The sequence below is a fragment of the Rhinatrema bivittatum genome, chromosome 12, assembly GCF_901001135.1.
Source record: "Rhinatrema bivittatum chromosome 12, aRhiBiv1.1, whole genome shotgun sequence".
NCBI lineage: Eukaryota > Metazoa > Chordata > Amphibia > Gymnophiona > Rhinatrematidae > Rhinatrema > Rhinatrema bivittatum.
This window is the reverse complement of record NC_042626.1, coordinates 56,300,673-56,326,412: the sequence shown is the minus strand read 5'-3', so window position 1 is coordinate 56,326,412 and position 25,740 is coordinate 56,300,673. Positions and strand designations below refer to the sequence as shown.

The 25,740-nt window shown below is 48.7% G+C and overlaps 1 protein-coding gene across 2 annotated transcripts in view; it reads left to right on the top strand.

Moving 5' to 3' along the window:
- The first annotated feature begins 1,575 nt into the window (after positions 1-1,575).
- Positions 1,576-25,740, top strand: part of ATXN7L3 (ataxin 7 like 3) — a 58,710-nt gene continuing 34,545 nt past the window's right edge. For both annotated transcript variants that reach the window (XM_029573377.1, XM_029573376.1), the window contains exons 1-6: positions 1,576-2,059; positions 6,402-6,515; positions 17,834-17,966; positions 19,085-19,256; positions 20,083-20,180; positions 20,463-20,485. In XM_029573377.1, coding sequence (XP_029429237.1) covers positions 6,465-6,515; positions 17,834-17,966; positions 19,085-19,256; positions 20,083-20,180; positions 20,463-20,485 — 477 coding nt within the window. In that variant the 5' untranslated portion in view covers positions 1,576-2,059; positions 6,402-6,464. The remainder of the gene's footprint in view (positions 2,060-6,401; positions 6,516-17,833; positions 17,967-19,084; positions 19,257-20,082; positions 20,181-20,462; positions 20,486-25,740) is intronic.

The window sequence follows — 25,740 nt, the reverse complement described above, 5'->3', positions numbered from 1 at the left end:
TATTTGGCACCTTCAAAAATTTGGTACCAGAGGCAATTGTTTATGTTGCGTTTGCCTAAATTCAGGCCTGATCATAATGCCTCTGTATTGATCCATAGTGTGACTGCAACTTGAGTATTGTGTGCCTTTCTGGCTGCTGTCTCTCAAAAAAAGATAAAAAGGAGTTAGAAAAGGTAAAGAGAAAGGCAACCACCAGACAGAGAAAGTGATCATGTCCCGGTACAGGTTTTTGTTGAGGCCTCACCTGGACTACTGTCTTCAGTTCCAGAGATCATATCTCAGAAAGGATAGAGATAAGATAGAAATTGTCCAGAGAAAGGCAACCAAAATGGTGTGTGCTCTGTACCGAAAAACTTAGGAGATGAGACTGAAGGAATTAAATATATATCCTGTTGAGGAGAGGAGATAGCAGGGAGATATGATTATAGACTTTTAAATACCTGAAAGGTAATATATACCCTGTTGAGGAGAGGAAATAGCAGGGAGATATATTATAGACTTTTAAATACCTGAAAGGTATTATTTATAAATGAGAATCAAATCTTTTCTGATGACAAGAAAGCTGTAGAGCTAGTGGTCATCATATGATATGCCAAGGGGGGTGGACTCAGGAACATCAGGAAGTATTTCTTCACAGAAAGGGTGGTGGATGTATGGCATGCCCTCCCAGAAGAGGTGGTGAAGACAAGAATGGTAATGGAATTCAAAAGGGCATGTTAACTTTAGGAGTAACATGTCTGCATGGGGGTAATGTCCACAGAGCAACAGTTACTACCATTAACAGAAGACGTGGGGATAACCTGCATAAAGTGGCATTTATTACACTAAACAAATGGTCCATCCAACTGCTGGGCAGTTGGATGGACCATTTGAGTCTATCTGCTGTCATTTACTGGCCCATGTGGTCAAGGAATCTAGAATAGCTGGGTTTAAAAGCGGTTTAGCCAAATTTGTGGAGGAATAGTCCATAAATTAGTTAGCCAGGTAAATTTGGGAAACCCACTGCGTATCCCTAGAAGTGAGTAACAAGAAATGGCTCCTACTCTTAGGGATCTGCTGAATACTTGTGATCAGGATTGGCCACTGTTGGAGTCAGGATGCTGGGATCGACGGTCTGACCCAGCAAGGCACTTCTTAATTCTTTCGAGATGTAGTTCTGATTTTCCCATTTATGTCTCCAAGAAATCCAGAACTGCATCCCACTGCAAGCAATAGTGCAAAACCAGGACTGGCTCAATCCGATCGGTTGCCTGGGATGAGGTGGCAAGCCTATACCCGCCCCGCTTTGTTTTCTCCTGCAGGGCCTATACCACACCTACCCGCCGAAGCCCCGCCTTCTCCTCGCCAACCCAACAAGCGAAGGGGCGGGGCGCGGCCTAGGCAACGGCAACTTCGTGAACGTGCCACGTTGATTGGGTTCCGGGGTATGCAAGCGCCACCTTCCGCGCCTCAACAATTGGTTACAAGCCCGGCATCCGTTGCAGCAGATTAGATTGAGCTCTGCCCGCCCCACCTCCTCCAAGCCCACCCCCTTTTTTTTTTTATTATTGTTGCTGCGGTGCGGTGGGATAAAGAAGTGGGATTACGACGGCCTTTATTTCTCGTTGCATCCCTTTATTTTATTTATCCAGAGTTATTTTGTTGCTATTCTTATTTACTCGGCGCGCGGCGGCTTTGCTCGCCTTTGCTTACACTAACGCGCTCGCAGCCTTTCCGGCACCAGATTGCCCTGGCTGGGGAAAGAGGAGGGCCAGTGACGCGCGGCGCATGCCCACTGCAGTCGCTAAGGGTGGGCCGGTGATACGCACATGCGTGTTCCCCTCCATCCATCGCTCTCGATCCTCCTGCGTGCCTGCCTGTCGCTTGGTGCTGGATTGAGGCGGCCTGGCTGGGTGTATTGGGGGGGAGGGGTGGGAGGGGGGATATGGCGGCGGCAGCGGCCCGTGAGTGATCCCTTGGGCTCCGAGGAAGTATGGGGGAAGCGCCGGGGCTCCTGCGGGACACGCACAGCCCGCAGAGGAGGCACTGGGGCCGGCCCTGACCAGACACAGACGATTGGGTGAGTGGGAAAACCGGGGTGGGAACTAGAGACTTCTCCCACCCCCAGACATCTCGATCTTCTCGATGCTAGACCCCTCCCTTACCCTGGGCATCACAACCCCCGTACCAGAGTATGAGATCCCGCCCCTTATCGCAGAGAGAAGCCTCCTCCCTGGCACTTAAAGCCCCTGATGTCTCGAGTTTCCCATCGTACGGTACCAGAATCTTCAGTTCTACTATCTCATCTCCCTGGTACCAGACGTTCTGCCTGGAATCAGAGCCCCAGGTCCCAGTGTGCTCTATTTTCTCGTTACCGGTAACTCCAGTTTCAGTCACCCTCCCTCCCCATCTCACAGCCCTGATCTCTCTGTTCTATTCACACTACCTCTTTTCTCCGTGATGTCAAAATCTGATGACCCTACTTCTGCTACCGGATTGCCGCAAGACTCTCCTGTGTCCCATCCCTGATAAGAGATGGCCCCACTCTTCCTGATGTCATCCTGTTCGCTAGTATCACCCTGTTCGAATCTCAAGTAGCATACTGTTTTATTTTCCCTTCCCCCGGTATTAGAGCCTCTACTCTCACTCCTGTTCCTTTCCCTTGCGCCATGTATTGGAATTTCCTACTATTGTCTCTTGTAGCAAATTGTCTCACGTCACTTCATTGGATGGCAAATGTATGGCTAAATATTGTTTTCTGGTTTTTTTGCTCCCCCTTCCCCAAGTTATAACCAGTTTTACCTACAACAGCAAAAACTCCTCCACTTCTGGTATCAGAAGATCTTGACTATTATGCAGGAGTGCCTTGGGCCCTGGCTTTCAAATCTGTCCTGACAACCATGCAACCTTTTGGGTTTTTAGGGAATTGACAATGAATATCCCTGAGATACATTTGCATTCTTGGAATCACAGTACATACATATTTATCTCAGTGATATTCATTGTTGATATCCTGAAAATCTAACTGGCTCTGAGGGGAAGCTGCACTTAGAATGTTGTTCATGCTGGGTCAGACCAAGGTCCATCGTGCCCAGAATCCTGTTTCTGATAGTGGCCAGTCTGAGTCAGGATACCTGGCAGATCTCAAAATGTAGATCTGTTTCCTGTTTCTTACTGCCAGGAATAAGCAATGACTTGGCTGATAGTTGTTTATTTACTTGTTTCAACATAAAAATGAGTGGGGTGAACCTTTTTTTTTTTATTAAAAGAATTGTTTTGATTGTTAACAACTTCTGGTATTTATCAAACATCCAGTGCCCATTACATTATACAACATTATTTCTCTCTCCTTGCATGCCACCCCTTTTCTCCCAAAATGCAACGTTCATGTCATCCACTCCTATTGTCTCCCTCACCCCAAATCTATGAAGGATTCCAGTAACCATCTCAGTAATATTACATAGTATTCTGTCCTCTCCCTCATGTATTATAATTTATTCTTGCTGTAACCCCTGTGGCTCCCTATCAACATGTCACTTGCTCAGGGCTTAGAACAGTGAAAAACCACACTCCCAAAATACATCTAATTTCACAGGTTTTAGGCTTTTCTTTAGGTTTGGAGTTTTCTGTAATTTTCCTGTGGAATCAAGCTCAAAGGATCTTTAGCAGTGAGAAAGCGAGAGTAAAACTGGAGATTGAGTAGGTTCTGCAGTGTTGCAGTAAGAAGGGGGGGATGGACGGACATGGTGGGGGCCTTGTGGTCATTATCTGGTGTCATGTTCCTTGTTTTGTTTTTCCTCCTGTCAAGATTTGAGGCTGCCCAGAGGAGTCTCAGTCCTAAAGTACAGAATCAGCTGACCCATAGACTTGAAAAGGTGTCATGAATTTTCTCCACTTTTTCTGGAAAGTGGCTATAGGTTTTGAGTATCTCTGGAGAGGAGGGAGGGAGGAGACCTGTGAGCCAGTAGCAAGATGTATTGTTGCTGTAGCCTGCAAAAAAATTCTCTGCAGTTTTATGAACGGTTCTGCAAATTTCCAATGTACCTGCTTATGTCCTCCCATTTGTGTTAGATTCTTGACATTTTGATGCTTTGAAGCCGGTGGGTGGGGTTTGTGTTTTTTTTGTTGTTGTTTTTTTTTTTTTACTAGGGAGGGTGCTGGGATATTTTCAGATTCTATCGTTTGCCTTCATAAAAGGATTTTTGCTTGGCTTCCTCCTTTTTCAACATTCAGTCAGACTTAATTTTCAGGAAAAAAAATCCTACATGTCATTTTCCCTGCACCGTTCTACAATTGTGTATCTTTTGCCCAAAGTGGTAAATTTTTAAGGATTCAGGTAGAGGTCCCACATTGCTATTTGCAGAAGATTTTGTGGCATTGATTTTTTTTTTTTTCCCCTCCCTTTCCAGAAATTGCAGGAAATAAAATGCTTGAGCAATTGATGCACTGTTTCAACCCTGCAAAACTGATGTGTGGGTGCTTAGAACGAAACTTAAATCTAGTTGTTAATCATTGATTTTTTTTGGCATCCTCCACTTGGGGCCTCGCTGTTCCCGTTGTCTGTTCCTTATGTGTGGTGTGGTGGTGGTGGGCATTGGAGGGCAAGGGAAGAGGCTTGAGTGTTTGGACTGGTAACAGTATGGATCTGGCAGTTTGGAGTTTCTGTGCCTTCTGGGATTCAGTCTGGGTTCTGGTTTTGGTGACTCCAGACTGATCAGTACCTATCAGGCACTCGCCATGCTGATCTGAAATACAAAGGGGATGTATGTAGCATGATCTACTGAGATTGCTGTAATAGTAGAAAATAAGAGGCATTAGTAGAGCTCTTACTGGTATATACCAGCCCCTAACGCTGATCTTTTCCTATATGCTTTCAGGTTCATTTCTGTCTTAACACACATCCAGACTAAAGTATTTCCTCGGTCTGTGGCTTAAGGAAGGGGAGCATTTCTGAAGTTGTGCCAGTGGAGATTTCCTCTTTGTTTCCCTCCCTCTTGGGGCCTTGGAAGTGCTGCTTCATCATCTCCAATGGCTTTTCATCTTGTGGTCTTTGGATGCTTTAAACAATTTTAGGAATTTGAATTCAAAATGGTGTTTGGTGTGATTGAGAGACTAAACACCAACTTTGAGCTTAAATCAGAAGGCTCCTTAGCAGTGCCGTTGGTAGTAGTAATATTGTCATGTGGCAATAGTAGTAGTTTGGAGTTTAGCGACAGAGCCGAACCTAAATATTGTGCTAAACACACGGGGGAGTCTTGACCATCTGTAGAGGCCTTGCTCGGCTGCTGCGGGAGCTGGGGCTCCTGGTTCCTGGCCATAAAATCACTGCTGGGATGCCTCCAGTAATTAATGAGGGAATGGGGAGAGGAAAAGGCAAAATGACAGCTGCAAATGCAGGCGCATGGCACCTTGTCCTCAGGCCTCAGCTGGAGCCCTGGTGGCTGAATGGGTTCTTACTGGGCTCCAGGTGTCACTCTGCACGGCTGAGAGAAAAGCGAAAATGGGCAGAACACAGTTAATGCTGAGTTAGCGTCTAAAGCTCACTGTTCCATTTTCTTGAGCCAGGCTCATGTCTTTTAAACAAAGCATTCTGAAGCGTCGCAGTCCTGGCCGAGGGACGATGGAAGCCAACTTCTTGACTCTTCCTTTCACTGTGTCTATAATTTCTCATGTCCGTGGTTTTGAGGCTGCTGCTTCTGCTGAGTGAAAGGGCTGGTTTGCTTGTATGTGTTCCCTGGGTTGGTGCTGGCCCAGGCTGCCTCCCTACTCCCTTCATGGCAGGAGTGTGGTTCCTTCTTCTGCTTTCAGTTTGCTGGCCTTGATTTTTTTATTTTTTATTTTTTTTCCTGCAGGGATTTTGGCATTGGGTTTCCTTGTTTTAAAGGTCTTATTCTGACTGGCTTTGATGCCACATAGGGTAGGTTGAAAAAAGTGGAAGGGTTCCTGGAATTGAAAGTTTATTTACCTGCCATGCTGCAGAAACGGAGAACAATTTGCTTCTCTTCACAGGAAGGGCTTTGGAGTGCAGATGTGGTGTCTGTTGAGCTTTCTTTTGGTTTAGTGCCTGAATAGGTCTGCTCTGTGCACCCTTGCTCTTTAGTCAAGGTATGATATCTCGCCCAGTTTTACCTTTAGTGCTCTTAATACCCTCTTTATGCCCAGAGGAGCTTTTGGGACTCCTGTTGTAGGTATTGCAGCCACACACCACGACACACATACTTCCCCCCCACCCCCCTCTTGCACACATGTTCCTTTCTAATCTGAGGTTCAGGGTCCCAGCCCTCTCTGCTTCTAGGTTTAATGACCTAGGAATCTTGGGAATCTTTCATAAACCCATTTTTTTGCATGTTGCTCTCGCAGGCTAAGTTCGTTATGATGTTGTTGGTTTCCTCCCTAGACTTCCATTTCTTTTTCCGTTGCAGGGGATTTGCCCGCCTGGTCTGTGCTGTGCTCGTTCTGAACTTTATCTCCACTAGTGTTTGCAAATGAGAATGGAGGAGATGTCTTTGTCTGGCCTGGATAACAGCAAACTGGAGGTAAGAGGTGAACCCTGGGGCCTAGAGCTGGTGCACGCAACCTGCTGAATTCAGCTGCTGCCCATGCTGGAAGGGAACAACCTGCTTCCCTCTTTGATTCCCCCTCCCTGGGCATTTTGAGCTTCTGTTTCAAACCCCCTCCCCTCCACCACCGCCACAGCTAATTGTATGTTTTCTAGCATGTAGCCAGATGGACTCAGGAGCAATGGGTTGTGCTCCCCTGCCAGCAGATGGAGACAGTCAGATTTCAAAGCTGATGTCACCCTAGATAAACCCCTGCAGTGACCTCAGCCCTCCAGTATTCTCAGTCTCCAGCAGGTAGATGGTGGGCGTACCTCTCCCTATGGGGATTGCTGTACTTTTTGGAAGAAGAAATTTATACATTTAAATCGGAGAAAATGTTGAGCCCCGCTTTCCAGCAGTGATACCTAAAGGACCCTCCCCCAGTTGAGAATTCCCGAGGCAATTTCAGAGATCCCTTAGAGGTGTGCCTTGGTCCGGTAGCCGGTTCCTGGCGTGGACTTTGCTGCTTAAGCAGCTGAAAGACAGCAGGTTCAGGAAGCTGAGCACAGTGGTGACAGCCAAAACCCTCTCCCCCTGCAGCTGGAGACCATCTCTTTACTCAGCCAGTAAGCGCTGAGCCCATGTAAGTAAAAAATAAAAAAACATTTAAAAAAGATTTACTTCCTGATTCAGAGACGTTTGGAGGGGTTTTCGGTAAGACTTCCTCCGGTTTTTTGCTCAGTGTGCTGTACTGACGACGTTTCTGATCTGGTTGGGGTAAGGGGAAGTGGGCCCCCGCTAGGCTCCACTGAGGCTTGGTTGGCACACCATGTGGTAGGCCGTGGCAGTGCCATCTTGGGCATGTCTTTGTGCATACCGTATTGCCCTCCATAGAATGTCGGTGCGCGCAGTGCTTCGGCTCTTTGCATGCACTGCACGCAAAACGTCACGCGCATACCTTAGCACACAACCCACTAAGCGCAGAATATAGGTAAAGCTGGGTGCACAGGCTATGCATATGCCTTGCTGCATCCTGCCTAGGCGTCTGAAATCTGTGCACATTAAATTTAAAGCGTGAGCCGCCAATGGCTCCGGCAGCCAAGAAACATAAGCGCCTTTCTCTCTGAGCTGCTTGTCATATTAGGGCTTCACAGTCTGACCTGGATTCCAACTTATGTCAGCACTGTGAGGAAGCCCAGGGGGAGTTGGCCTCCCCACACTTGGCTAAGCCTGATTCCTCCCATTCAGAGGATGGGTTACCCACAGCCTTAACTGGAAGTACCCTTGATCTGAGTACCCCCATGACTGGGTAATCCATGGGAGAGGGAAATTCAGTGGTACCTACCCCAGTACCTCCTGGGCTAGGCATGGACCCAGCTGCCTTCTCTTGGGTGGAATTTTTCCAGGGCTTTCAAGCCTTTGTACAGGTGCAGTCTGCTACTTCACTTGCCCCCTGTCCGGACGGAACCTCAGCCGGTAAGCCCTCCCTCTCCCAGTCCTATCGGCAGACCTTGAGGCATGCCTCACCTCACCAAGGGTATCCCTGGCAGGGACCCGGACAGCATGGATGAAGATGGGGAAATTCTCCTTAGCTTAGAACCATATCGGACCATGTTACGGTTTTCCCTGAAGATGCTTGGAGTTCCTGAGCAGACTCTATGACGGAAACAAAGAAGAATCCCATTCTGATTTCCCTAGGGAAAGCTTCTTGCTACTTTCCAGTACTGGAAGCCATCAAGGAGTTGATTGACCTGGAATGGGATGCTCCAGAAGCAAGTTTTAAAGGTGGACGAGCGTTAGAAGCTCTATATTCACTGGATCCGGCAGTGAGAGAGCGTTTGCGTTTCCCTAAAGTGGATGCGCTGGTCTATGCCATCTCTAAGCGAACAACTATCCCAGTGGAGGGAGGAATGGCTTTAAAGGATGCACCCGATAGATGGATGAGGTCCATCCTTAAATAGGCCTTTGACGAAATAGCAATGACTTTACAGATTGCTTCTTGTTGTGCCCTAGTAGCTCGTTCGTGCCTACTCCTCTATCAGGAGGTGGATGTCTTGGGGGTGAATTCCAGAGTAGTTATGGAACCTGCCACTGTATATTTAGTTGACACGGGCTCGGATCTAGTCTGGCCACAGGAATGGCCTCCGTGGTGGCGGCCAGAAGACAGCTATGGCTGTAGAATTGGTCAGCAGACGCAACCTCTAAGGCAAATCTTACAAAGATGCCCTTTAAAGGATTACTTCTTTTTGGAAGCGAATTGAAAAAGCTGGCCAGTAAATGGGTTGACTCTCCAGTTCCCCGGCTACCAGAAGATAAGAGAAAGCAGTTATGGTGCCCCTCACCTATGAGGGGTCGCTCCAGGGGCTTCCAATGCTTTCGCCCCTAAAGAAACTCAACTTTTCAGAGGTCTTGGTCCTTTGGGAGGTCTCAGTCCTTTTGAAGTCAACACCCCAAAAGAGGGGCAGGCTCGGGTTCAGGTTTGTCCCGAACCCCCCAATGAAATTTTGCTGACCCACCCTTGGAAAGAGGAGATAGGGGGTCGACTGTCCCTCTTCTACCAGTAATGGGTCGAGATCACTTTGGACAAATGAGTACTAAAGGTCATACAAGAACGATATGCGCTGGAATTTCACTGCACTCCTCAGGACATATGATGTTTCCTTGCCACTCCCAGCACAAGAAGCAGGCAATAGAGACTACTCTTTTAAGGCTCCTCAGGATGAGGGTTTTAATCCCAGTACCTGCACCCCAGGAAAATACAGGGCATTATTTCATCTATTTCATCGTACCCAAGAAGGAAGGTTCCTTTCACCCCAACCTGGACCTCAAGAGCATCAACCAACATCTACGAGTGAATCATTTCCGCATGGAAACCCTATACTCTAATGGCTGTACAATTGGGAGAGTTCTTAACCTCCCTGGACCTATCTGAGACTTACCTACATATTCCAATCCATCAAGAACACCAGCATTTCCTACGCTTTGTGGTACTGGGTCACCATTATCAGTTCCAGGCACTGCCCTTTGGCCTAGCCACCGCCCTGAGAACATTTTTCCAAGGTTATGGTGGTCGTAGTGGCAGCATTGAGAAAAGAGGGAATCCTGGTGCACCTATTCTTGGATGACTGGTTGATCCAGGCAAGACCATGGAAGAGAGTCTCCGGGTGACCAACAAGGTGACCTCCTTGCTGCAGGAACTCGGCTGGGTCGTAAACCTGGACAAAAGCATTCTTCAGCCCTCCCAGTCCTTGGAATATCTGGGAGTCCGGTTTGCTACCACATGGATAAGGAAGTTGATATACCAAGTGCATCAATTTATGAGCACGATATGCCTGACGGTGTGGAGCTATCTTCAAGTTTTCGGATAGGTGAAGGCAACCCTGGAAGTAGTGCCATGGGCGAGGGCACACATGTAACCACTTCAACGCTCACTGCTGTTACATTGGAACCCGCAGTCTCAAGATTATTCGATTTGCCTCCACTTACCAATGGGAGTATGCTCTCTGCCTGCAGGAAGCTCATCTGAGCAGTGGGGTACCCCTGTCCTCCCCGAACTGGCTGGTCCTCACAACAGACGTGAGCCTCCAAGGCTGGTGGGCTCACTGTCAGGAACTGACGGCCCAGGGATGTTGGACCGAGGAACAGGCCCTCTGGAATATCAACTGCCTGGAAGGCCCGGGCAGTGAGATTGGTGTGTCTACAATTCAGTCGCAGACTCCAGGGTCAAGTGGTCCGCGTGATGTCTGACAACACAACGATGGTAGCCTACATCAACCGCCAGGGTGGAACAAAGAGCTAGCAAGAGTCACAGGAAATGTATTTCCGCTCATTCCATAAGGAGATCTATCTACAGATGATCTCAGCCTCCCACATTGCAGGAAAGACTGTCGGAGCAGACTTTCTAAGCAGGGAGAGTCTGTATCCAGGAGAGTGGGCGCTAAAGCCTTTCAGCTGATAGTAGATTGCTGGGGACTCCAGTCCATCGACCTGCTGGCTGCATCCCGCAATGTGAAGGTTCCCTGATTCTTCAGTGGCAGAAGAGATCAGTGGTACCTGCGGATCAATGCTCTCATTCAGACCTGGCCGGAAGAAGAGTTGCTGTACGCCTTCCCTCCATGGCCCCTGCTTGGCAGGGTCATTCGCCGAATCGAGCACCACAGGGGATTAATCCTACTAATAGCTCCAGATTGGCCCATGAGTCGGTGGTTTGCAGACATGCGGAGACTCCTGGTGGCGACCACTTTGTGCCTCCCACCGCACAAGGGTCTGCTTTAGCAGGGACTGGCCCTTCACGAGGATCCAATTAAATTCTGTCTTACGGACTGGCCTTTGAGAGGGCTCATCTGATGAAGTGAGGATATTCTGCGGCAGTAATTGCCACCTTACTCTGCACTTAGAAGTTCCCTACATCCCTAGCGTATGTGCGGATCTGGAGAGTATTTGAGGTCTGGTGTGAGGAACGTGATGTCCCCCCTCCCCCCCCCCTCGGGCGGGCAAAATCCCGCTAATTCTGAAACTTTTGCAGGACGGTTTGATTAAAGGTTTGACCCTTAACTCCCTGAAGGTCCAGGTAGCGGCTCTCTCCTGTTTCAGGGGCGAGGTGAACGTAACGCGCCTGTCGGCTCATCCGGATGTGGCCCATTTTCTGAAAGGGGTGAAGCACCTCTGGCCACCCCTACGGAGGCCGGTTCCCTTGTGAATCTTAATCTAGTATTAGAATTTTTGGTAGGGCCCCCTCCTTTCGGCCGCTGTTCAGTCTTTCCTTGCATTTATTAACCTTGAAAATGGTGTTCCTGGTGGCTGTATGCTCCGCACGTTGCATCTCTGAACTGCAGGCATTGTCATGTTGGGAACCGTTCCTCCGGATTACTCCAGGAGCATTACAGCTTCATACCGTTCCATCCTTTCTTGGCCAAGGTAGTCTCGGAGTTTCATTTGAATCAGTCCATTTCGTTGCCACCCCTAGATAAGCACAAGGACGCAGAAGAATATCACCTCCGCCATTTGAATGTCAGTAGACTTTTAGTGTGGTATCTAAACCAGTCCGAAAGATGGATCGTCTGCTTTTCCTTCACGGTGGAAAGAAGCAGGGCAAACCAGCTTCACAGACTACCATAGCTCGCTGGATTAAGGAGGTGGTCACGGGAACCTATGTGGAGGCAGGAAAGCCATTACCGTCTCAGGATAAAGCTCATTCCACCAGGGCTCAGGTGGTCTCGTGAGCAGAAGCTAGGCTGCTGTCTCCCGTCGATATCTGCTGAGCGGCGACATGGTCCTTACACACCTTCTCCAGGTTCTAGCACCTGGACATACACCCAGAGAGGACGCAGCCTTTGCAAGGGTGGTGTTAACTGGACGGTGGGCAGCCTCCCACCCCGATCAGGAGTAGCTTTAGTACATCCCATTGGTCCTGAGTCCATCTGGTTTTCCTTAGTGTAGTCAGATGGATTCAGCATCCCGCCCACAGCTGCCCAAGAACAGTGCCCGGGATTCGCCCGTGGAATGGATATTGTTTCCAGGAGATTAAGGGTAAGCCTTCATCCAGTCCCTAGATCAGGGCATCTATATTTTTACTGCAGTTCAGTGTTTGGTTGAGTACAGTTACAGTTATCCATTTTTAATCATATTTTTAATCGTTTTTTCATTAGTATGTCCACAGTGGCTATTGAAGAGAATACTGAAGGGCTGAGGTCTCTGCAGGGGTGTATCTAGGGTGACGTCAGGTTTGAAACCGACTCAGTCTCCTTCTGCTGGCAGGGGAGCAGAACCCCTGATTCCATCTGTCTATACTAAGGAAAACAAAATTATCAGGTAAGTAATTTCTCCAGTCTTGACACAATGTGGAATAATGAGTGGCTTAGTGATTAGATTAATGGACAAAGACACAGGAGACCTATGTTAATATCTTGCCCCAACGCTCATTGTGTCCTTGGGCAAGTCACTAGCGCCCCTTCCTTTTCATACTCAGATCAGACAATGGGTTTTGCATCCCTACCAGCAGATGGAGTGGAGGCAGAGAACAAAACCTTGAGGCACTGCTACATATCCAAGAGTGCCACCTGCAGTCCCTCAGTATTTCTGTCTCCAGCAGATGGTAGAAGTGTGAGCCTGCAGTCTGTGTAAAAAAAAAAAAAAAAAAAAATTGCTGCAGTGCTACCTGAGGTGTTAGGGTGGCTGTCCCTGTCAGTCTTTAGCCCGCTTCTTCCGGAGGGACAGATAGCCAGGGGACTGGCTTCCTTTTCCCTTTGGGGTCTCCTCCTTCAAGCCATCTTCCTCCTGGCAGGGAAGTACAACTGTTTGTAGATTGTTTAAAAAAAAAAAAAAGAGTAGTTGACAGAAACAGGAGCTTCGGTTGGTATGGCTTGGCAGCAGGAGCTGTTTTTATTCAGTGGGAGCTGTCAGCGCTGGAAGGAGGGAGAAGCTAAGCTGCTGTGGCTGCCAAGGGATCCGGGGTTCTGACAGGCAGGAGGCTTAGGCATGTTTGCTTCACTGCGCGTGAAGTTGGGCCTCTGCAGGCACACAGCTCTATAAGCAGACCATGTGCACAGCCTGCTTGCAAGCACCGGAGCAGGTTTTTTTCATCTGCTTCTCATGGGGACCTTAGGGGCTGACAGGCTGATTGCCCAGGTGTGTTTTTCTGTTGGGCCTGTTCAGGCACATGCCTCTTAACAAACCACAGGCATGGCCTGTGTGCAAGTGCCGGAGCGAGGTATTTTATCCTTCTGCTAGGCCGCTGCTTCTTCCCTGGGCCTAATAGCGCTGAAGCCACGCATGGCAGCCTGTAAAGCATGCGGGCTGTGGTCTGCGTGGCTGAATGAGGCTTCCCTGTTCTCCGGCTGCGCTGGAGGGGGTCAGGGAGCCTCCACATATATGGCCCCGGACAAGAGGGCCACCAGATCTTCAGGGCTTTCAGCAGAGGTCCCGGGGGGGGGGGGGGGGGACTGGAAAGGGGCTGCCATGTCCTCCGAGGGTTGCAGGCAGAACACTGCTAGCTCCAGGGCACCCAAGGTCTCTCCTCCGGCTCTTTTTCCCATTAGACATCGGCAGCGCGGGCCCTTAGTTTGGGAGAAGAGTCCGATGGGAGTGGCCTCGATGAGGATCTGGAAGAGTTTTCACCTGATTTTGTTCTATTCCTACATAAGATCTTTCTGGCCTGGAAGGGGGCAGGAGGTCCAACAGCTGCGAGGTCCTTCCAGGAGACTTAGGGATTTGGTGCGTAGATCTGCCAGAAGCATGGTTTCGACAATGGTGACTCAAAGGCTGTTGTGGTTATGAAATTGGTCCGTGGACACATGGTCCAAATCCCAGCTCTGTAATCTCCCCTTCAGAGGGAAACTCCTGTTTGGGGAGGATCTGGACAGGCTGATGAAGAGCTTGGGAGAGTCGAAGGGGAATAGGTTGCCAGAGGATAAGAGTGGCAAGAAGTTCCTCTGCTCGTTCCCGTTTTCAGGATATGAGACGTTTTCGTTCATGCAAGAGTTCCTCGGCGTTGGAACAATAGCAGTCTTCGGAAGCCAACTGTCCTTTTGAGGCTCCCGCAGACCCTTTTGAGATTGTCGGTCGGGGGACCGGGGGAGGAAAGTCAATACAATGAAACCAGGGTTGTCCGTTCCGCTGTGGAGGGAAGATTAGCCCACTTTTACAGAGAGTGGTCCAAGGTCACCTCAGATCAGTGGGTTCTGGAGGTGGTAAGAGACGGTTATGCCTTAGAATTTTCGCATCCTATCAGGGAGGCCTTTCTAGAGTCCCATTATTTGTCTCAAAACAAGCAGGAGGCAGTACAGAATACACTACGGAAGTTGCTAAGATTAGGCACAGTTGTTCCAGTACCTCTGTCCGAACAAGGGCAAGGGAGGTACTCATTTCATGGTTCCAAAAAAAGAGGGCACGTTTCAACCCATTCTGGATCTGCAAAGGGTCAATATGGCCCTGCGGGTTTCGCATGGAAACGTTGCACACAATGGTAGCAGCAAAGGAGAGTTCCTAGCATCGTTAGATCTAACGGAGGCCTACATGCTTATTCCCATTCAGGTTAGCATTAGAAATTTTTAAGGTTCATGGTGTTGGTGCAACATTTCCAGTTCAAAGCTCTTCCATTCGGGCTCACCACAGCGCTACAAAGGTGATGGTAGTGGCGACGCCCCTGAGATGAGAGGGGATGCTTGTTCACCCATATCTGGCCGACTGGTTCATCTGGGGGAAGACAGAGGAGGAGTGCAGTCGCTCAGTGCAGTGGGTGATGGACAGATTGCGATTACTGGGGTGAGTAATAAAGCTGATTAAGAGCCATCTGGTTCCAACCCAGTCGCTGGAATATCTGGGGGCACTGTTCAATACCTAGAGGGGCAGGGTGTTCTTGACCTCAGACAGAGTGTCGAAGTTGCAGATACAAGTGACGCACCTGTTATGTCTGCCAGTACCCAGAATCTGGGATTATTTGCAGTTTCTGGGTTCCATTGCATCCATGTTGGTTTTGGTTCCATGGGCTTTTGCTCACATGCATCCCTTGCAGATGGTGCTCTTGTCCAGCTGGAATCCGTTGTCAGAACAGTATCAACTGCCTTTATCATTACAGGGGGAGTCCAGGTCCAGTCTCTCGTGGTGGCTGTTGCGACACAGCCTGGAGAAGTGAGTGGATCTGGAGTCTCCAGACTAGGTAGTGGTTACTACGGTCGCCAGCCTCCAGGGTTTGGGGACAATCTGTCAGGGGCAGTTGGCTCAAGGTCTTTGGACACCGGCAGATGCAGTCTGGTCGATCAATCGCCTAGAGACAAGGGCAATTCATAGGTCCCTGGGGGTGTCCCTGCCTTAGATCAGTGGTCAGAAGGTGAGTCTTTTCAGACAACGCGATGATGGTGGTGTACATCACTCATCAAGGAGGGACGAAGGGTAGCATTGTGGTCCTGGAGGATCAGCATCTCTTTGCGTGGGCGGAACTTTTCCTAGTGGGAAAAGTCGCGGGAAAGGACAATTATGCAAGCAGACTTCCTCAGCAGACAGCAATTGGATCCGGGGGGAATGGGAGTTGTCCCCGGAAGCCTGGGCTGTCATTTGCGATAGAACTCATGGCCACATGGGGCATTTCCAAAATGACCTGATTCTTCAGTCACAGACGAGATCGGGTCGGAGGGAATAGATGCACTGGTGTGTCTGTGGCTGAGAGGAGTTCTGCTGTACGTATTTCCTCCCTGGCCTCTTGTTGGATGAGTCTTGCGATGCACAGAGACGCACCTAGGGAGGGTGGTTCTTGTAGCGCCAGAGTGGCCATGCTGGCTGTGGTTCACAGATCTTGTGTGTCTTGCAATGGGCGGGCCTCTCAGACTGGCCCATCTCCCTGAGATTCTTCTTCAAGGGCTCATGTTCTTGGGTTGGGAGAATTGCTTTTGTCTCGCGGCTTGGCTTTTGAGAGGCGACAGTTGTGTCTAAAAGAATATTCAGAGCCAGTTATTTCCATTCTGCTCCAGACTAGAAGGCCTTCTACTTGTGTCAGGGTCTGGAAGATTTTTGAGTCTTGGTGTTTGGAATATCGACTGGATCCGCTGGGCGTGGATATTCCTCACATTTTGGCCTCCAGTGCATAGGGTTTGCCCCGATTGAAGTCTTAATTTGGTTCTGGAAGTGCTCTGAGGACCTCCATTTCAGCCCTTGCAAGGAGCTTCGCTAAAAGACCTGACCTTGAAGACTGTTTTTGGTGGCCATTTGTTCAGCCAGACGGATTTCAGACTTCAGGCTATGTTCTGCAGAGATCCGTTCTTGCGTATTTCCAATCATGGGGTTACGCTGCATACGGTTTCATCCTTCTTACCAAAGGTGGTGTCCTTTCATGTTAATCACAGTTGAGCTGCTGGCTTTTCTGGAGTAGTCTCGGGATTCGCCAGAGTCCAAGGTTCTTCATCTTTTGGATGTGCGCCTGATTCTGTTATGATATCTTAAGGTCACTACCAGTTTTCGGCAATCGGATTATCTCTTTGTGGGGCTTAGTGGGGCAAAGAAAGGGATCAAAGCCTCGATTTCGTGTTGACTGAAAGAGACCAATGGTTCGGCTTATGTTTGTAAAGGCCAAGAAGTGCCGAAAGGTCTGCTCATGCGTTCTACAAGAGCGCAAGATGACTCCTGGACATAGTGTCAATTTCGCCTCAGGAGATATGCAGAGCTGTGACGTGGTCTTCGCTCCATACTTTCATCAAACATTACCATTTGGATTTTCAGGCGCAAGAAGATGTCTCATTTGGTGAAAGTGTATTGCGTGCGGGTCTTTGGGTTCCCACTCAGTGTAGGGGAGCTTGGATACATCCCGCTTGTCTGGATTGATCTGGGTATGAACAGGAAAGGAAAATTTGTTTCTTACCTGCTAATTTTCATTCCTAGAGTACCACAGATCAGTCCAGAGACCCATCCCCTGGCTGCCAAAAGACCAAATTTCCTGTTTCTCTTCTCAGATTTTATCCACAAGGTTGAGCCGCTAGGTTAAGCGGTTATCATACTTTGCGAGGAAGTGGGGGCTCCAACCCTGAGTTAACTGTTCGCCCTAGTTGGAGAAATTTTGTCTACACCTTGATTTTTGATTGTAATGTCATTTTTATTATCTATGTCTTATGTACATGATTTATGTACACCGCTTAGAAGGTCAGATTACTGTCCCATTTTGCAGTATATAAAAACTTTTAAATAAAATAAACATTGGCTTGGGTACAGGTCAATACTGAGGGACTGCAGGTGGCACTCTCGGATATGTAGCAGTACTTCAAAGTTTTGTTCTCTGCCTCCATCTGTTGGTAGGGATGCAGGACCCACTTGTTTGGACTGATCTGTGGTATTACAGGAACAAAAATTAGCAGGTAAGAACCAATTTTTCTTTGCCTCAGGTGCCCACTTACTAGCTCTGTATGTAATTTGTTGTAAAATGCTCTGGCCTAGGATATTATATAAAAGCTGAAATAATAAGAATAAGCATTCCTTGCTGAGTGACTAGAGGTAGATCATCTTGTGCACTCCACTAGATATTTTTAAACCTGAGGTCCATCTTGGTCAACATCTAAGGTTCCCCACCCTGGTAAACGATTTTATTTCTGTACCCTACAGCTTTTGCTATCAAACTTTAGCAGGCATCGTGTACTGGTGAGAGCGCAGAACTGGAAAGACTGGTTAAGCCGTCCTCTGTGAATTGCCGTGCAACCTTGAGTCGCTTAACCTCCCTGTGCTCAGATGTAGATTGGAAACCCTTTGTGTGTTCTGTGAATTATCCTGTACAGCACTGTGTACTCTGATGGCACTCTGTAAATGTTATCACTTCATTGCATTGACTTTAATTGTAGGCCATTGCTCATGAAATTTACACGGACCTGATTGAGGACTCATGCCTTGGACTGTGCTTCGAGGTGCACCGGGCCGTGAAGTGTGGCTACTTCTTCCTAGATGACACAGATCCAGACTGCACGAAGGATTTTGGTGAGTTCTTCCAGGGGACTGCCACTGGGGTTTTCTCTCTTCATTGTCAAGGGTCCAGGCTATCCCAGAAGAAAGTAGCTAACAATTGGATCACTCTATTTCCCAGATCCACTGGGTGAGGTTGGAGGTGGTGGTTTGTGTTTGGTTAGATAAACCATTTTGATAACAAAATTAACTCCTATAGAATTCCCATACCATTAATGGAGGAGGGAAAAAGGAGAAAAATTTCAAAATGCTCTTAAAAGTAGTGATTTCCATATCTGTTTATAATCTTGTACCGGGATTTGACTATGAGAAGCTGGGGGCACCTTTTATTATCAATGTAGTGCTTCCTTGAGTATGATCTTTTGTAATTTGTAACGAGAATGTTCCAGACTATTGGAAAAAGCATAGCCCCCGATTAAAATAATTCCCGTGCATGCCCCAGATCAGTCCAGACCACTGGGTTTTGCATCCCTACCAGCAGAGGGAGGCAGAGAATAAAAATATTTGAAAAAGATCAAGGCATCTATTCTTCTTTGTTTTCCTGACGGCTATTATAGATCGCCTACCTCTTTGTTTTCTGGGACCACCCCAATTGGTAGCCAGCTTTCTGTGATTATCACTCTGTCAGGTTTTTGGTCTACAATCCTGTCATGAATAATCAAGCTTTTGATATTTACTAATCAAGCATTCAAAGATTTAGCACGCTATCTCCTTCACAGAAACAGAAGAGTCAACCTGCACTCGTGCAACTGATCCAAGTGTCTGTTCACATATGCCTCGTACCCTGAACTTATCCCTCCTCCTGGCAAGCTAGGGGGCGTGGGTGTGGCTAGATAGAGGGTCAGCAAGGGGTTTGGGGCTAAGAGCCACTGACTGAAGGCTCTCGCCCTAGGTCCAGGTGACTCCAACCACAGGACCGTTGTCAGAAGTAGGGACAGCCTGAGACGTAGCCCCAGCACTCCTGCTTTTGGGTTTCTTCAGTCCTGCTTGTCAGACTCCAGCCTGCCCTGCGGTCCCTCCACCGGTTGCCTCAATGTGTTCTGCCAACAGTTTGCTTTGATTTGTTTAGAAGATCTGTCTGCTTCTGACTCGTGATATTGACGGAGTGTTTTCCTCTCCTCCCGTCCCATTAGAAATTGTGGACCAGCCAGGCGTGGACATCTTTGGGCAGGTTTACAACCAGTGGAAGAACAAAGAGTGTGTGTGTCCCAACTGCAGCCGCAGCATCGCCGCCTCCCGCTTTGCCCCGCACCTGGAGAAGTGCCTGGGGATGGGGCGCAACAGCAGCAGAATCGCCAACAGAAGGTGGGGGAGAGCGACGCTGGGCCCCCAGAGGGTTGGGCTGTCTGCATGGTACGGCGGTTGTTCCTGGAACCTCTGATCTGGGCAGTGCGTAGGCGCGTGGAGGGGGGTGAATATGGGCTGCTGACATGTAAGCCCTGCTGTCCGTGGCAGCCCCAGACTCTGTAATGGATGGCTTCTGAAAAAGTTCAAACCCTGTGGTGTCCCTGCCTGCTTTGTGTCTGGAACGGCAGCTTCCATGTCCGCGCAGCTCCTTTGGACCCCTCGTTTTGGGTTAGCAGAGGCTTTCTTCGTACGTCACCCTGTGGACTGCTTGTGCGCGGTTGCATGCTGGTTTGTGGTTTTCATCACTTTTCCCAATTGAAAATCTTATAAACGTAAACAAAGAGCCCCGTTGCAGGAAACATGAGGCTCCTTGTTTAGATCGGCAAAGCCACTTCTACTTTTGCCCATTAAATGACTAACCGCCCATTTCTCTGTAGTCATGTTTGGGTGTAAATACTCAGGTTTGGTTGTCTCCGGGATTCCCCAGTATAGAATGTGTTTAATGAATGCATATATTGTTTCTTTGGCATAATTGGATGAGCTTGTAATTGAAGGTTGGACCCCAATCCAACTGAAATTGGGAGGCAATTTTCTTCCTCTGGTGTGCTGCAGGTGCAGAGCTGTCATCACTTCCCTCCCCTCCCCTCCCCACCCCCTTACACCACCACAATCCAGGTTTGCACACCAATGATTTTCTTTCTTTTTTTTTTTGCTTCCACAACTTCTAAGAAAACAGTTTGACTTTTTTTTTTCTTCTCTCGTCTCCATATCTCTCCGGTGACAGGATAGCCAGCAGCAACAACCTTAACAAGTCCGAGAGCGATCAGGAAGACAACGACGACCTTAATGATAACGACTGGTCCTACGGCTCTGAAAAGAAAGGTAGGAGAAGCAGGGTGGGGCAGCCGGGGCCAGCGAGAAATAGTGCAACAAGGCTTGCAAAAATGCGTCAGTTGCTACACAAGGTGTATTTTGATTAGCAGCAGCTGCCATGCAAAACAAAGGGAGAAATGGATTCTCTGCTGGCAAGTAGGCGATAAGTGTGAGGGTGTGCATCATCTTAGGAGCCTGCAAAGCTGAAACCTGATCTTGATACTTGTAAAACTTATAACGCTTGGAAATGGACTTTGGCTAACAAATGTATTTATTTCCTCCCTTTCTTAGCAAAGAAAAGAAAATCCGATAAGGTAAGATGCCCATCTCAGGTGGAGGGTGTTGCATGGGAGTGGCAAAGCTAGCACGGTATAAGAGTTCTCTCCGGCCTGTTAAAAACCAAAAAAAATGTTTACGATGACAGTAATAGGAAAGGTGTTGGAAACCGTCTATAGTGATTGTCACCCCCAGTTGCATTTACAGAGCAGAAGAATAACTGTGACCAGCAGACCAGTCCAGGCAAGACTTGTGAACCCCTCCCTGCAGATGGCAACAGATGAACAGGCTCGCTGATGTCACTGCTAGTATTCTCTGTCTCCAGCAGATGGTTGGACAGGAATCTCTTGCTGCGGACTCGGGCCTGGGAGGCTGAATAGGATTGCTTTAAAAGGGCTCTGGAGGTGAAAGACTAATCTCCTCCCTCAGTTGAGCGGGATCCCTGGGAAACAGAAGGTTATAAAGCAGGGGATTCCCTGTATGTACCCGGATCAGTCCAGACAGTGTGTTATGCCCCCCATCCAGAATACTTTAACTTTCACTGACTTTATGTTACTTTATCTTGTATTTGTCCTGGATGGATCAAGTTGGGTGATTGAAAAAAAAAAAGATCAATTGCTTCTGACTCTCAGCACCTGACTTGCAGCCTGAACTATTTCTTATAGTCTCTATCCCTAGCTCTGTTGTATGTGGGGTAAGTTTGTTCTGTATCTATTTACAGGTGAAATCTCTGGCTTTCCTCTCGGGGATGCACGCTGGTAGTCCAGCCTCCCCCCCTTGTCACGATCCGGCCCACTGCCCCTGAGAAGCCGCTTTCCTCAGAGCAGTTTACACAGGGACGCGCCATACCCCTGTTGTCTCCTTTATTTTCTTTATTTGGTCGGATAGTGTGGCAGAGCCTCCCTGCCACGGCGGACGAGTTTTCCCGCTGCTTCCAGCGTGTCTTGGCAGATCAGCTGTCTGCTGCGCGGCACCCCTCCTCCACTCCCGAAGCAGCGATCTGCCCGGTGTAGTGCATGCGGGGAGCCCGGGTCGAGGCTCTCCCGCGAGGGGCTGTGTTCGAGGTGCCTCCCTGGGGGGGGGGGGGGGGGAGGGTCCCTCGCTGTTGCCGGAGTGCGCGGTTTCGCGCTCCCAATCGCGCTCTGAGGTGCAGAAGTCAGCCCCGTTCCCGCTCAGTGCGGGAATGGTGGCCATTTTGACTGAGGAGCCGGATTCCCGCTCACAGACAGGGGATGATCAAGACAGCGATTTGGTGACACTACCACCTATTCTAACACCAGTACCGCCTCTAGGAATCTTTCCCCCGGCTGGGGACCCCCCAATTCGGCCTCCCATGGGGGCTACACCATTTACCACGGATTTTGTTCTTCTAATGCATAATGCTTACCTGGCTAGGATGAGCCAGACTCGGGCGCCAGCACCAGGTCCTCCTCCTCCCAAAATCCCTAGGATTGCGGACCCTTCACCAGCGGGGGATTCCCGGGGCGTGGGAGGTCCGGCCCCAGTGACCCTTCCGAGCACTTCTAGGATCAGAGTGGTGCACCCACCGGTGGGTGGGGTGGATTCCAGTCCGGATCCCGACCTGGATGAGTTTTTACCAACGGCTCAGGCAAAAGGGGACGATCCGAGAGTACTTCGTATCTTCCACAGGGAGAGTTGGACCCTCTCATACCGTTCATCATTCAGGAGCTGGACATTCCGGTGATCACGCCTCAAGTAAAGAATGGAGACCCTGTTTTAGCCGGACTGCGACCTCCGACAAGGGCTTTTCCTACCCACCCTACTCTGCTTCAACTTTTGTCCAGGGAATGGGATTCCCCTAAGGCATCACTTAAGGTTGGTAGGGTGATGGAATGCCTCTATCCACTTCCGGATGATTTCCTGGAGCTTCTTAAGCCTTACCGCTGAGTCATACACAGAAAATGCCTGTGACGAGGATCACTTACGCAATATGACAGTGAAATAAGCTAACCTTCTTTAGCCTGAGAACTCCCCACCCACCTTAAGGTCCCTTTGTTTTAGCTTTGCTTTTGATGTCTCCTGTTTCTTCTGAACTTCTTTGCTCTGTCAATAAATCAATCATTTCATCTCCAGGGGGCAGGGAGAAACTTTTGATTTCAGTTGGAGTCTCTTGGAGCCAGATAAGCAAAGAATGCAATTTCTGCCATCGATAACCTCATGACCTTTAATTATAGGCTTTGCAGAGCCTAAAGATGTTCCAGATATCTTCCAAATTCTTGAATCTGAGGTCAGTTAAAAGTTCATTATGCCAGCAGTTTCAGTTAAGTCAGACAGCAAAGGATTCTGGGGTAAGCTGAGTGAGCCAAAGGCCTGAGCCAAAGTCTTCATGCTACGCTGCCATATATCAGAGCACCCTGACTCCCTCTCAATCGCTGGACTTTCTGGGAGCCCGCTTTGACACTGAGAGGGGCATGGTCTCCCTGCGCCCAGACCGGGCTCAGTCGCTTGTAGCACAGGTCCAGCTCTTCAGTTGCCTTCTCCTTCCCACTGCCTGGGATTACCTCCAGCTGCTGGGCTCCATGGCTTCCACTTTCGATCTCGTGCCATGGACGTTTGTGCATATGCGTCCCCTACAGAGAGCCTTACTCTCCCGCTGGAAGCTGGTGTCTCAGGAGTACCAAACTGTCCTCCCTCTTCCATAGGAGGCCAGGGACAGTCTGTCTTGGTGGCTCAACCCTCTTCATCTATCACAGGGGATGCCCTTGGAAATGCCGGAGTGGGTGATTGTCACTACGGATGCCAGTCTCTCTGGATGGGGAGCAGTGTGCCAGGCGAGCTCATGGTAGAGGTATTTAAATCATGAGAGGTCTAGAACGGGTAGATGTGAATCGGTTATTTACTCTTTCGGATAGTAGAAAGACTAGGGGGCACTCTATGAAGTTAGCATGTGGCACATTTAAAACTAATAGGAGAAAGTTCCTAACTACAGACCCCCCCCCACCTGCCAAAAGTCCCTGGTGGTCCAGTGGAGGTCCGGGAGCGAACTCCTGCACGTGGGCTGTCTGCTGCCAGTAATCAAAATGGCGTCGACGGCCCTTTGCCCTTAGTATGTCACAGGGGCAGACCAATGGCACCGGTAGCCCCTGTGACATAGTAAGGGCAAAGGGCTGTCAGCGCCATTTTGATTACTGGCAGCCGACAGCCCACGTGCAGGAGATCACTCCTGGACCTCTGTTGGACCACCAGGGACTTTTGGCAGGTCTTGGTGGGGTCAGGAGGGTGGGGGGGGTTGTAGTTAGTTTTTATTTTTTTATTTTTTTATTCGCTCCATAAGACGCACAGACATTCCCCCCCCACTTTTGTGGAAAAAAAAGTGCATCTTATGGAGTGAAAAATGCTAGTAATAGCAGTGGCTATTTTGTAAGTTACTGTATCAGTAGCATGGAATAGACTTAGTTTTTTGGGTACTTGCCAGGTTCTTATGGCCTGGATTGGCCACTTTTGGAAACAGGATGCTGGGCTTGGTGGACCCTTGGCCTGACCCAGTATGGCATGTTCTTATGTTCTTAAGTTTTGGTGTTGCGGGCTGTCCCCACCTGCAGCTGCTTGGGTCGAAAGCAGCAGCATTGGATGGGTTCCTTGGGCAAAGGATCACATGCACCCTCTGAAAAGGCCTTACTTTCACGGTGGAAACACCAGTCCAAAATCTATGCCATTTAGCTTCCACTATCGGAGGCTCTCAAGAGGAGCCTGAAATGGTGGTTGGATGCCAATTGCTCAGGGAAACAATCTGGACATCCTGGACTGGGTGCCATTGACTTCAGGTGCCAACCTGTCCAGCTGGGGAGAACACAGTTTTTGTACCATTTTGTTCAGGGACAATGGACTCTGGAGGAGGCACGTTGGTCTATCAATCGGTTGAAAGCCAGGGCTGTTCTTGCGTCTGCACTTGGCTGGTGGGTCAAACAGTCCATGTAATGTCCAACTCCACAGCTGTAGCCTACATAAATCATCAAGGGGGTCAAGGTTTCCTTGGAGATAGGTTTCCTCCTCGCTTGGATGGAAGAGAACTTGACAGCCCTGTAAACATCTCACAAAGCTGGAGTAGACGATATGCAAGCATATTTCCTCAGTTGCAATGTAATCGATCCAGGAGAGTATATCAGATGGCATTCAATCAATTGTGTAAGGGTGATGGACCTAATGGCATATCGCAACAATGCACAGGTTCCCAGATTTTACAGCTGGAAGAGGGACGCTCTTGCAGATGGGGTTGATGACTTGGTTCAGAGTTGGCTGGTGAAGATAGTGTTCCCTCCATGGCCCATGACAGGCAGAATTCAGAAGGTGATGAGGCATCTGGGTCTGCTAATATTGGTGACTCCAGATTGGCTATTTCATCCGTAGTATGCAGATCTCCTCTTGCGTCTGATGCAAGGCAGTCCGCTGAGGCTTCTATTGCACAGAGCATTATTTTCTCAGGGTCTGGTACTTCACAAAGATCCAGATTGATTGTGTCTTACAGTGTGGCCCTTGAGAGGGCATGTTTAGTGAAGAAAGTTTATTCTGAAGCCAAGAAGTTTTCTACTTTCTTTGCTTATGTCTGGATCCAGAGTGTGTCTGAAGATTGGTGCTCTCAGCGCCAGTGTACAACACAGAAGGCTTTGGTTCCTTTCAGCCTGGAATTCTTGAAAGGCAGTCTGTCTAAAGGTTTGGTGCTGAATATCTTGAAGGTATAGACTGCTGCTCTCTTTTGCTACAGAGGTCTGATACAAGGTAGGCCATTGTCATTGCATCCTGACATCTTTGAGGAATGAAGCATATTAGGCCTCCTCTTCAGATTTTAGTTCCTTCTTAGGACTTGAATTTGTTGTCATTCACTCTGGTATATTGCTCTGAAGCTCCTTACTTTGAAAATGATTTTCTTGGTTTCCATCTATTCTGCCGGGAGGGTTTCGGAGATACAGGCTCTTTCCTGTAGAAAGCCTTTCTTGCTGATTATCAACGTTATGGTGCCGTTCTTTCTGCCAAAGGTTCTTTCTAACTTCTACTTGAATTAGTCAAGTTTCTTGCCTTCATTCAGCAAGAAGGTGGTTGGAGGGGAGTATGAACTTCTTCACTTATTGGATATGAGAAGAGTCTTTCTACTGTATCGAAAGGTCACTAATGCCTTCAGGAAGTGAGATCATCTTTTTGTGCTGTTTAGTGGAGCACGGAAGAGTGAGGTAGCCAGTAGAGTTATGGTGGTGCATTGGATTAAACAGGTCATTACTGCAGCCTATATGAATTCAGATACTCCCTTACCTCAGCAGGTATAAGCTAATTCCATGAG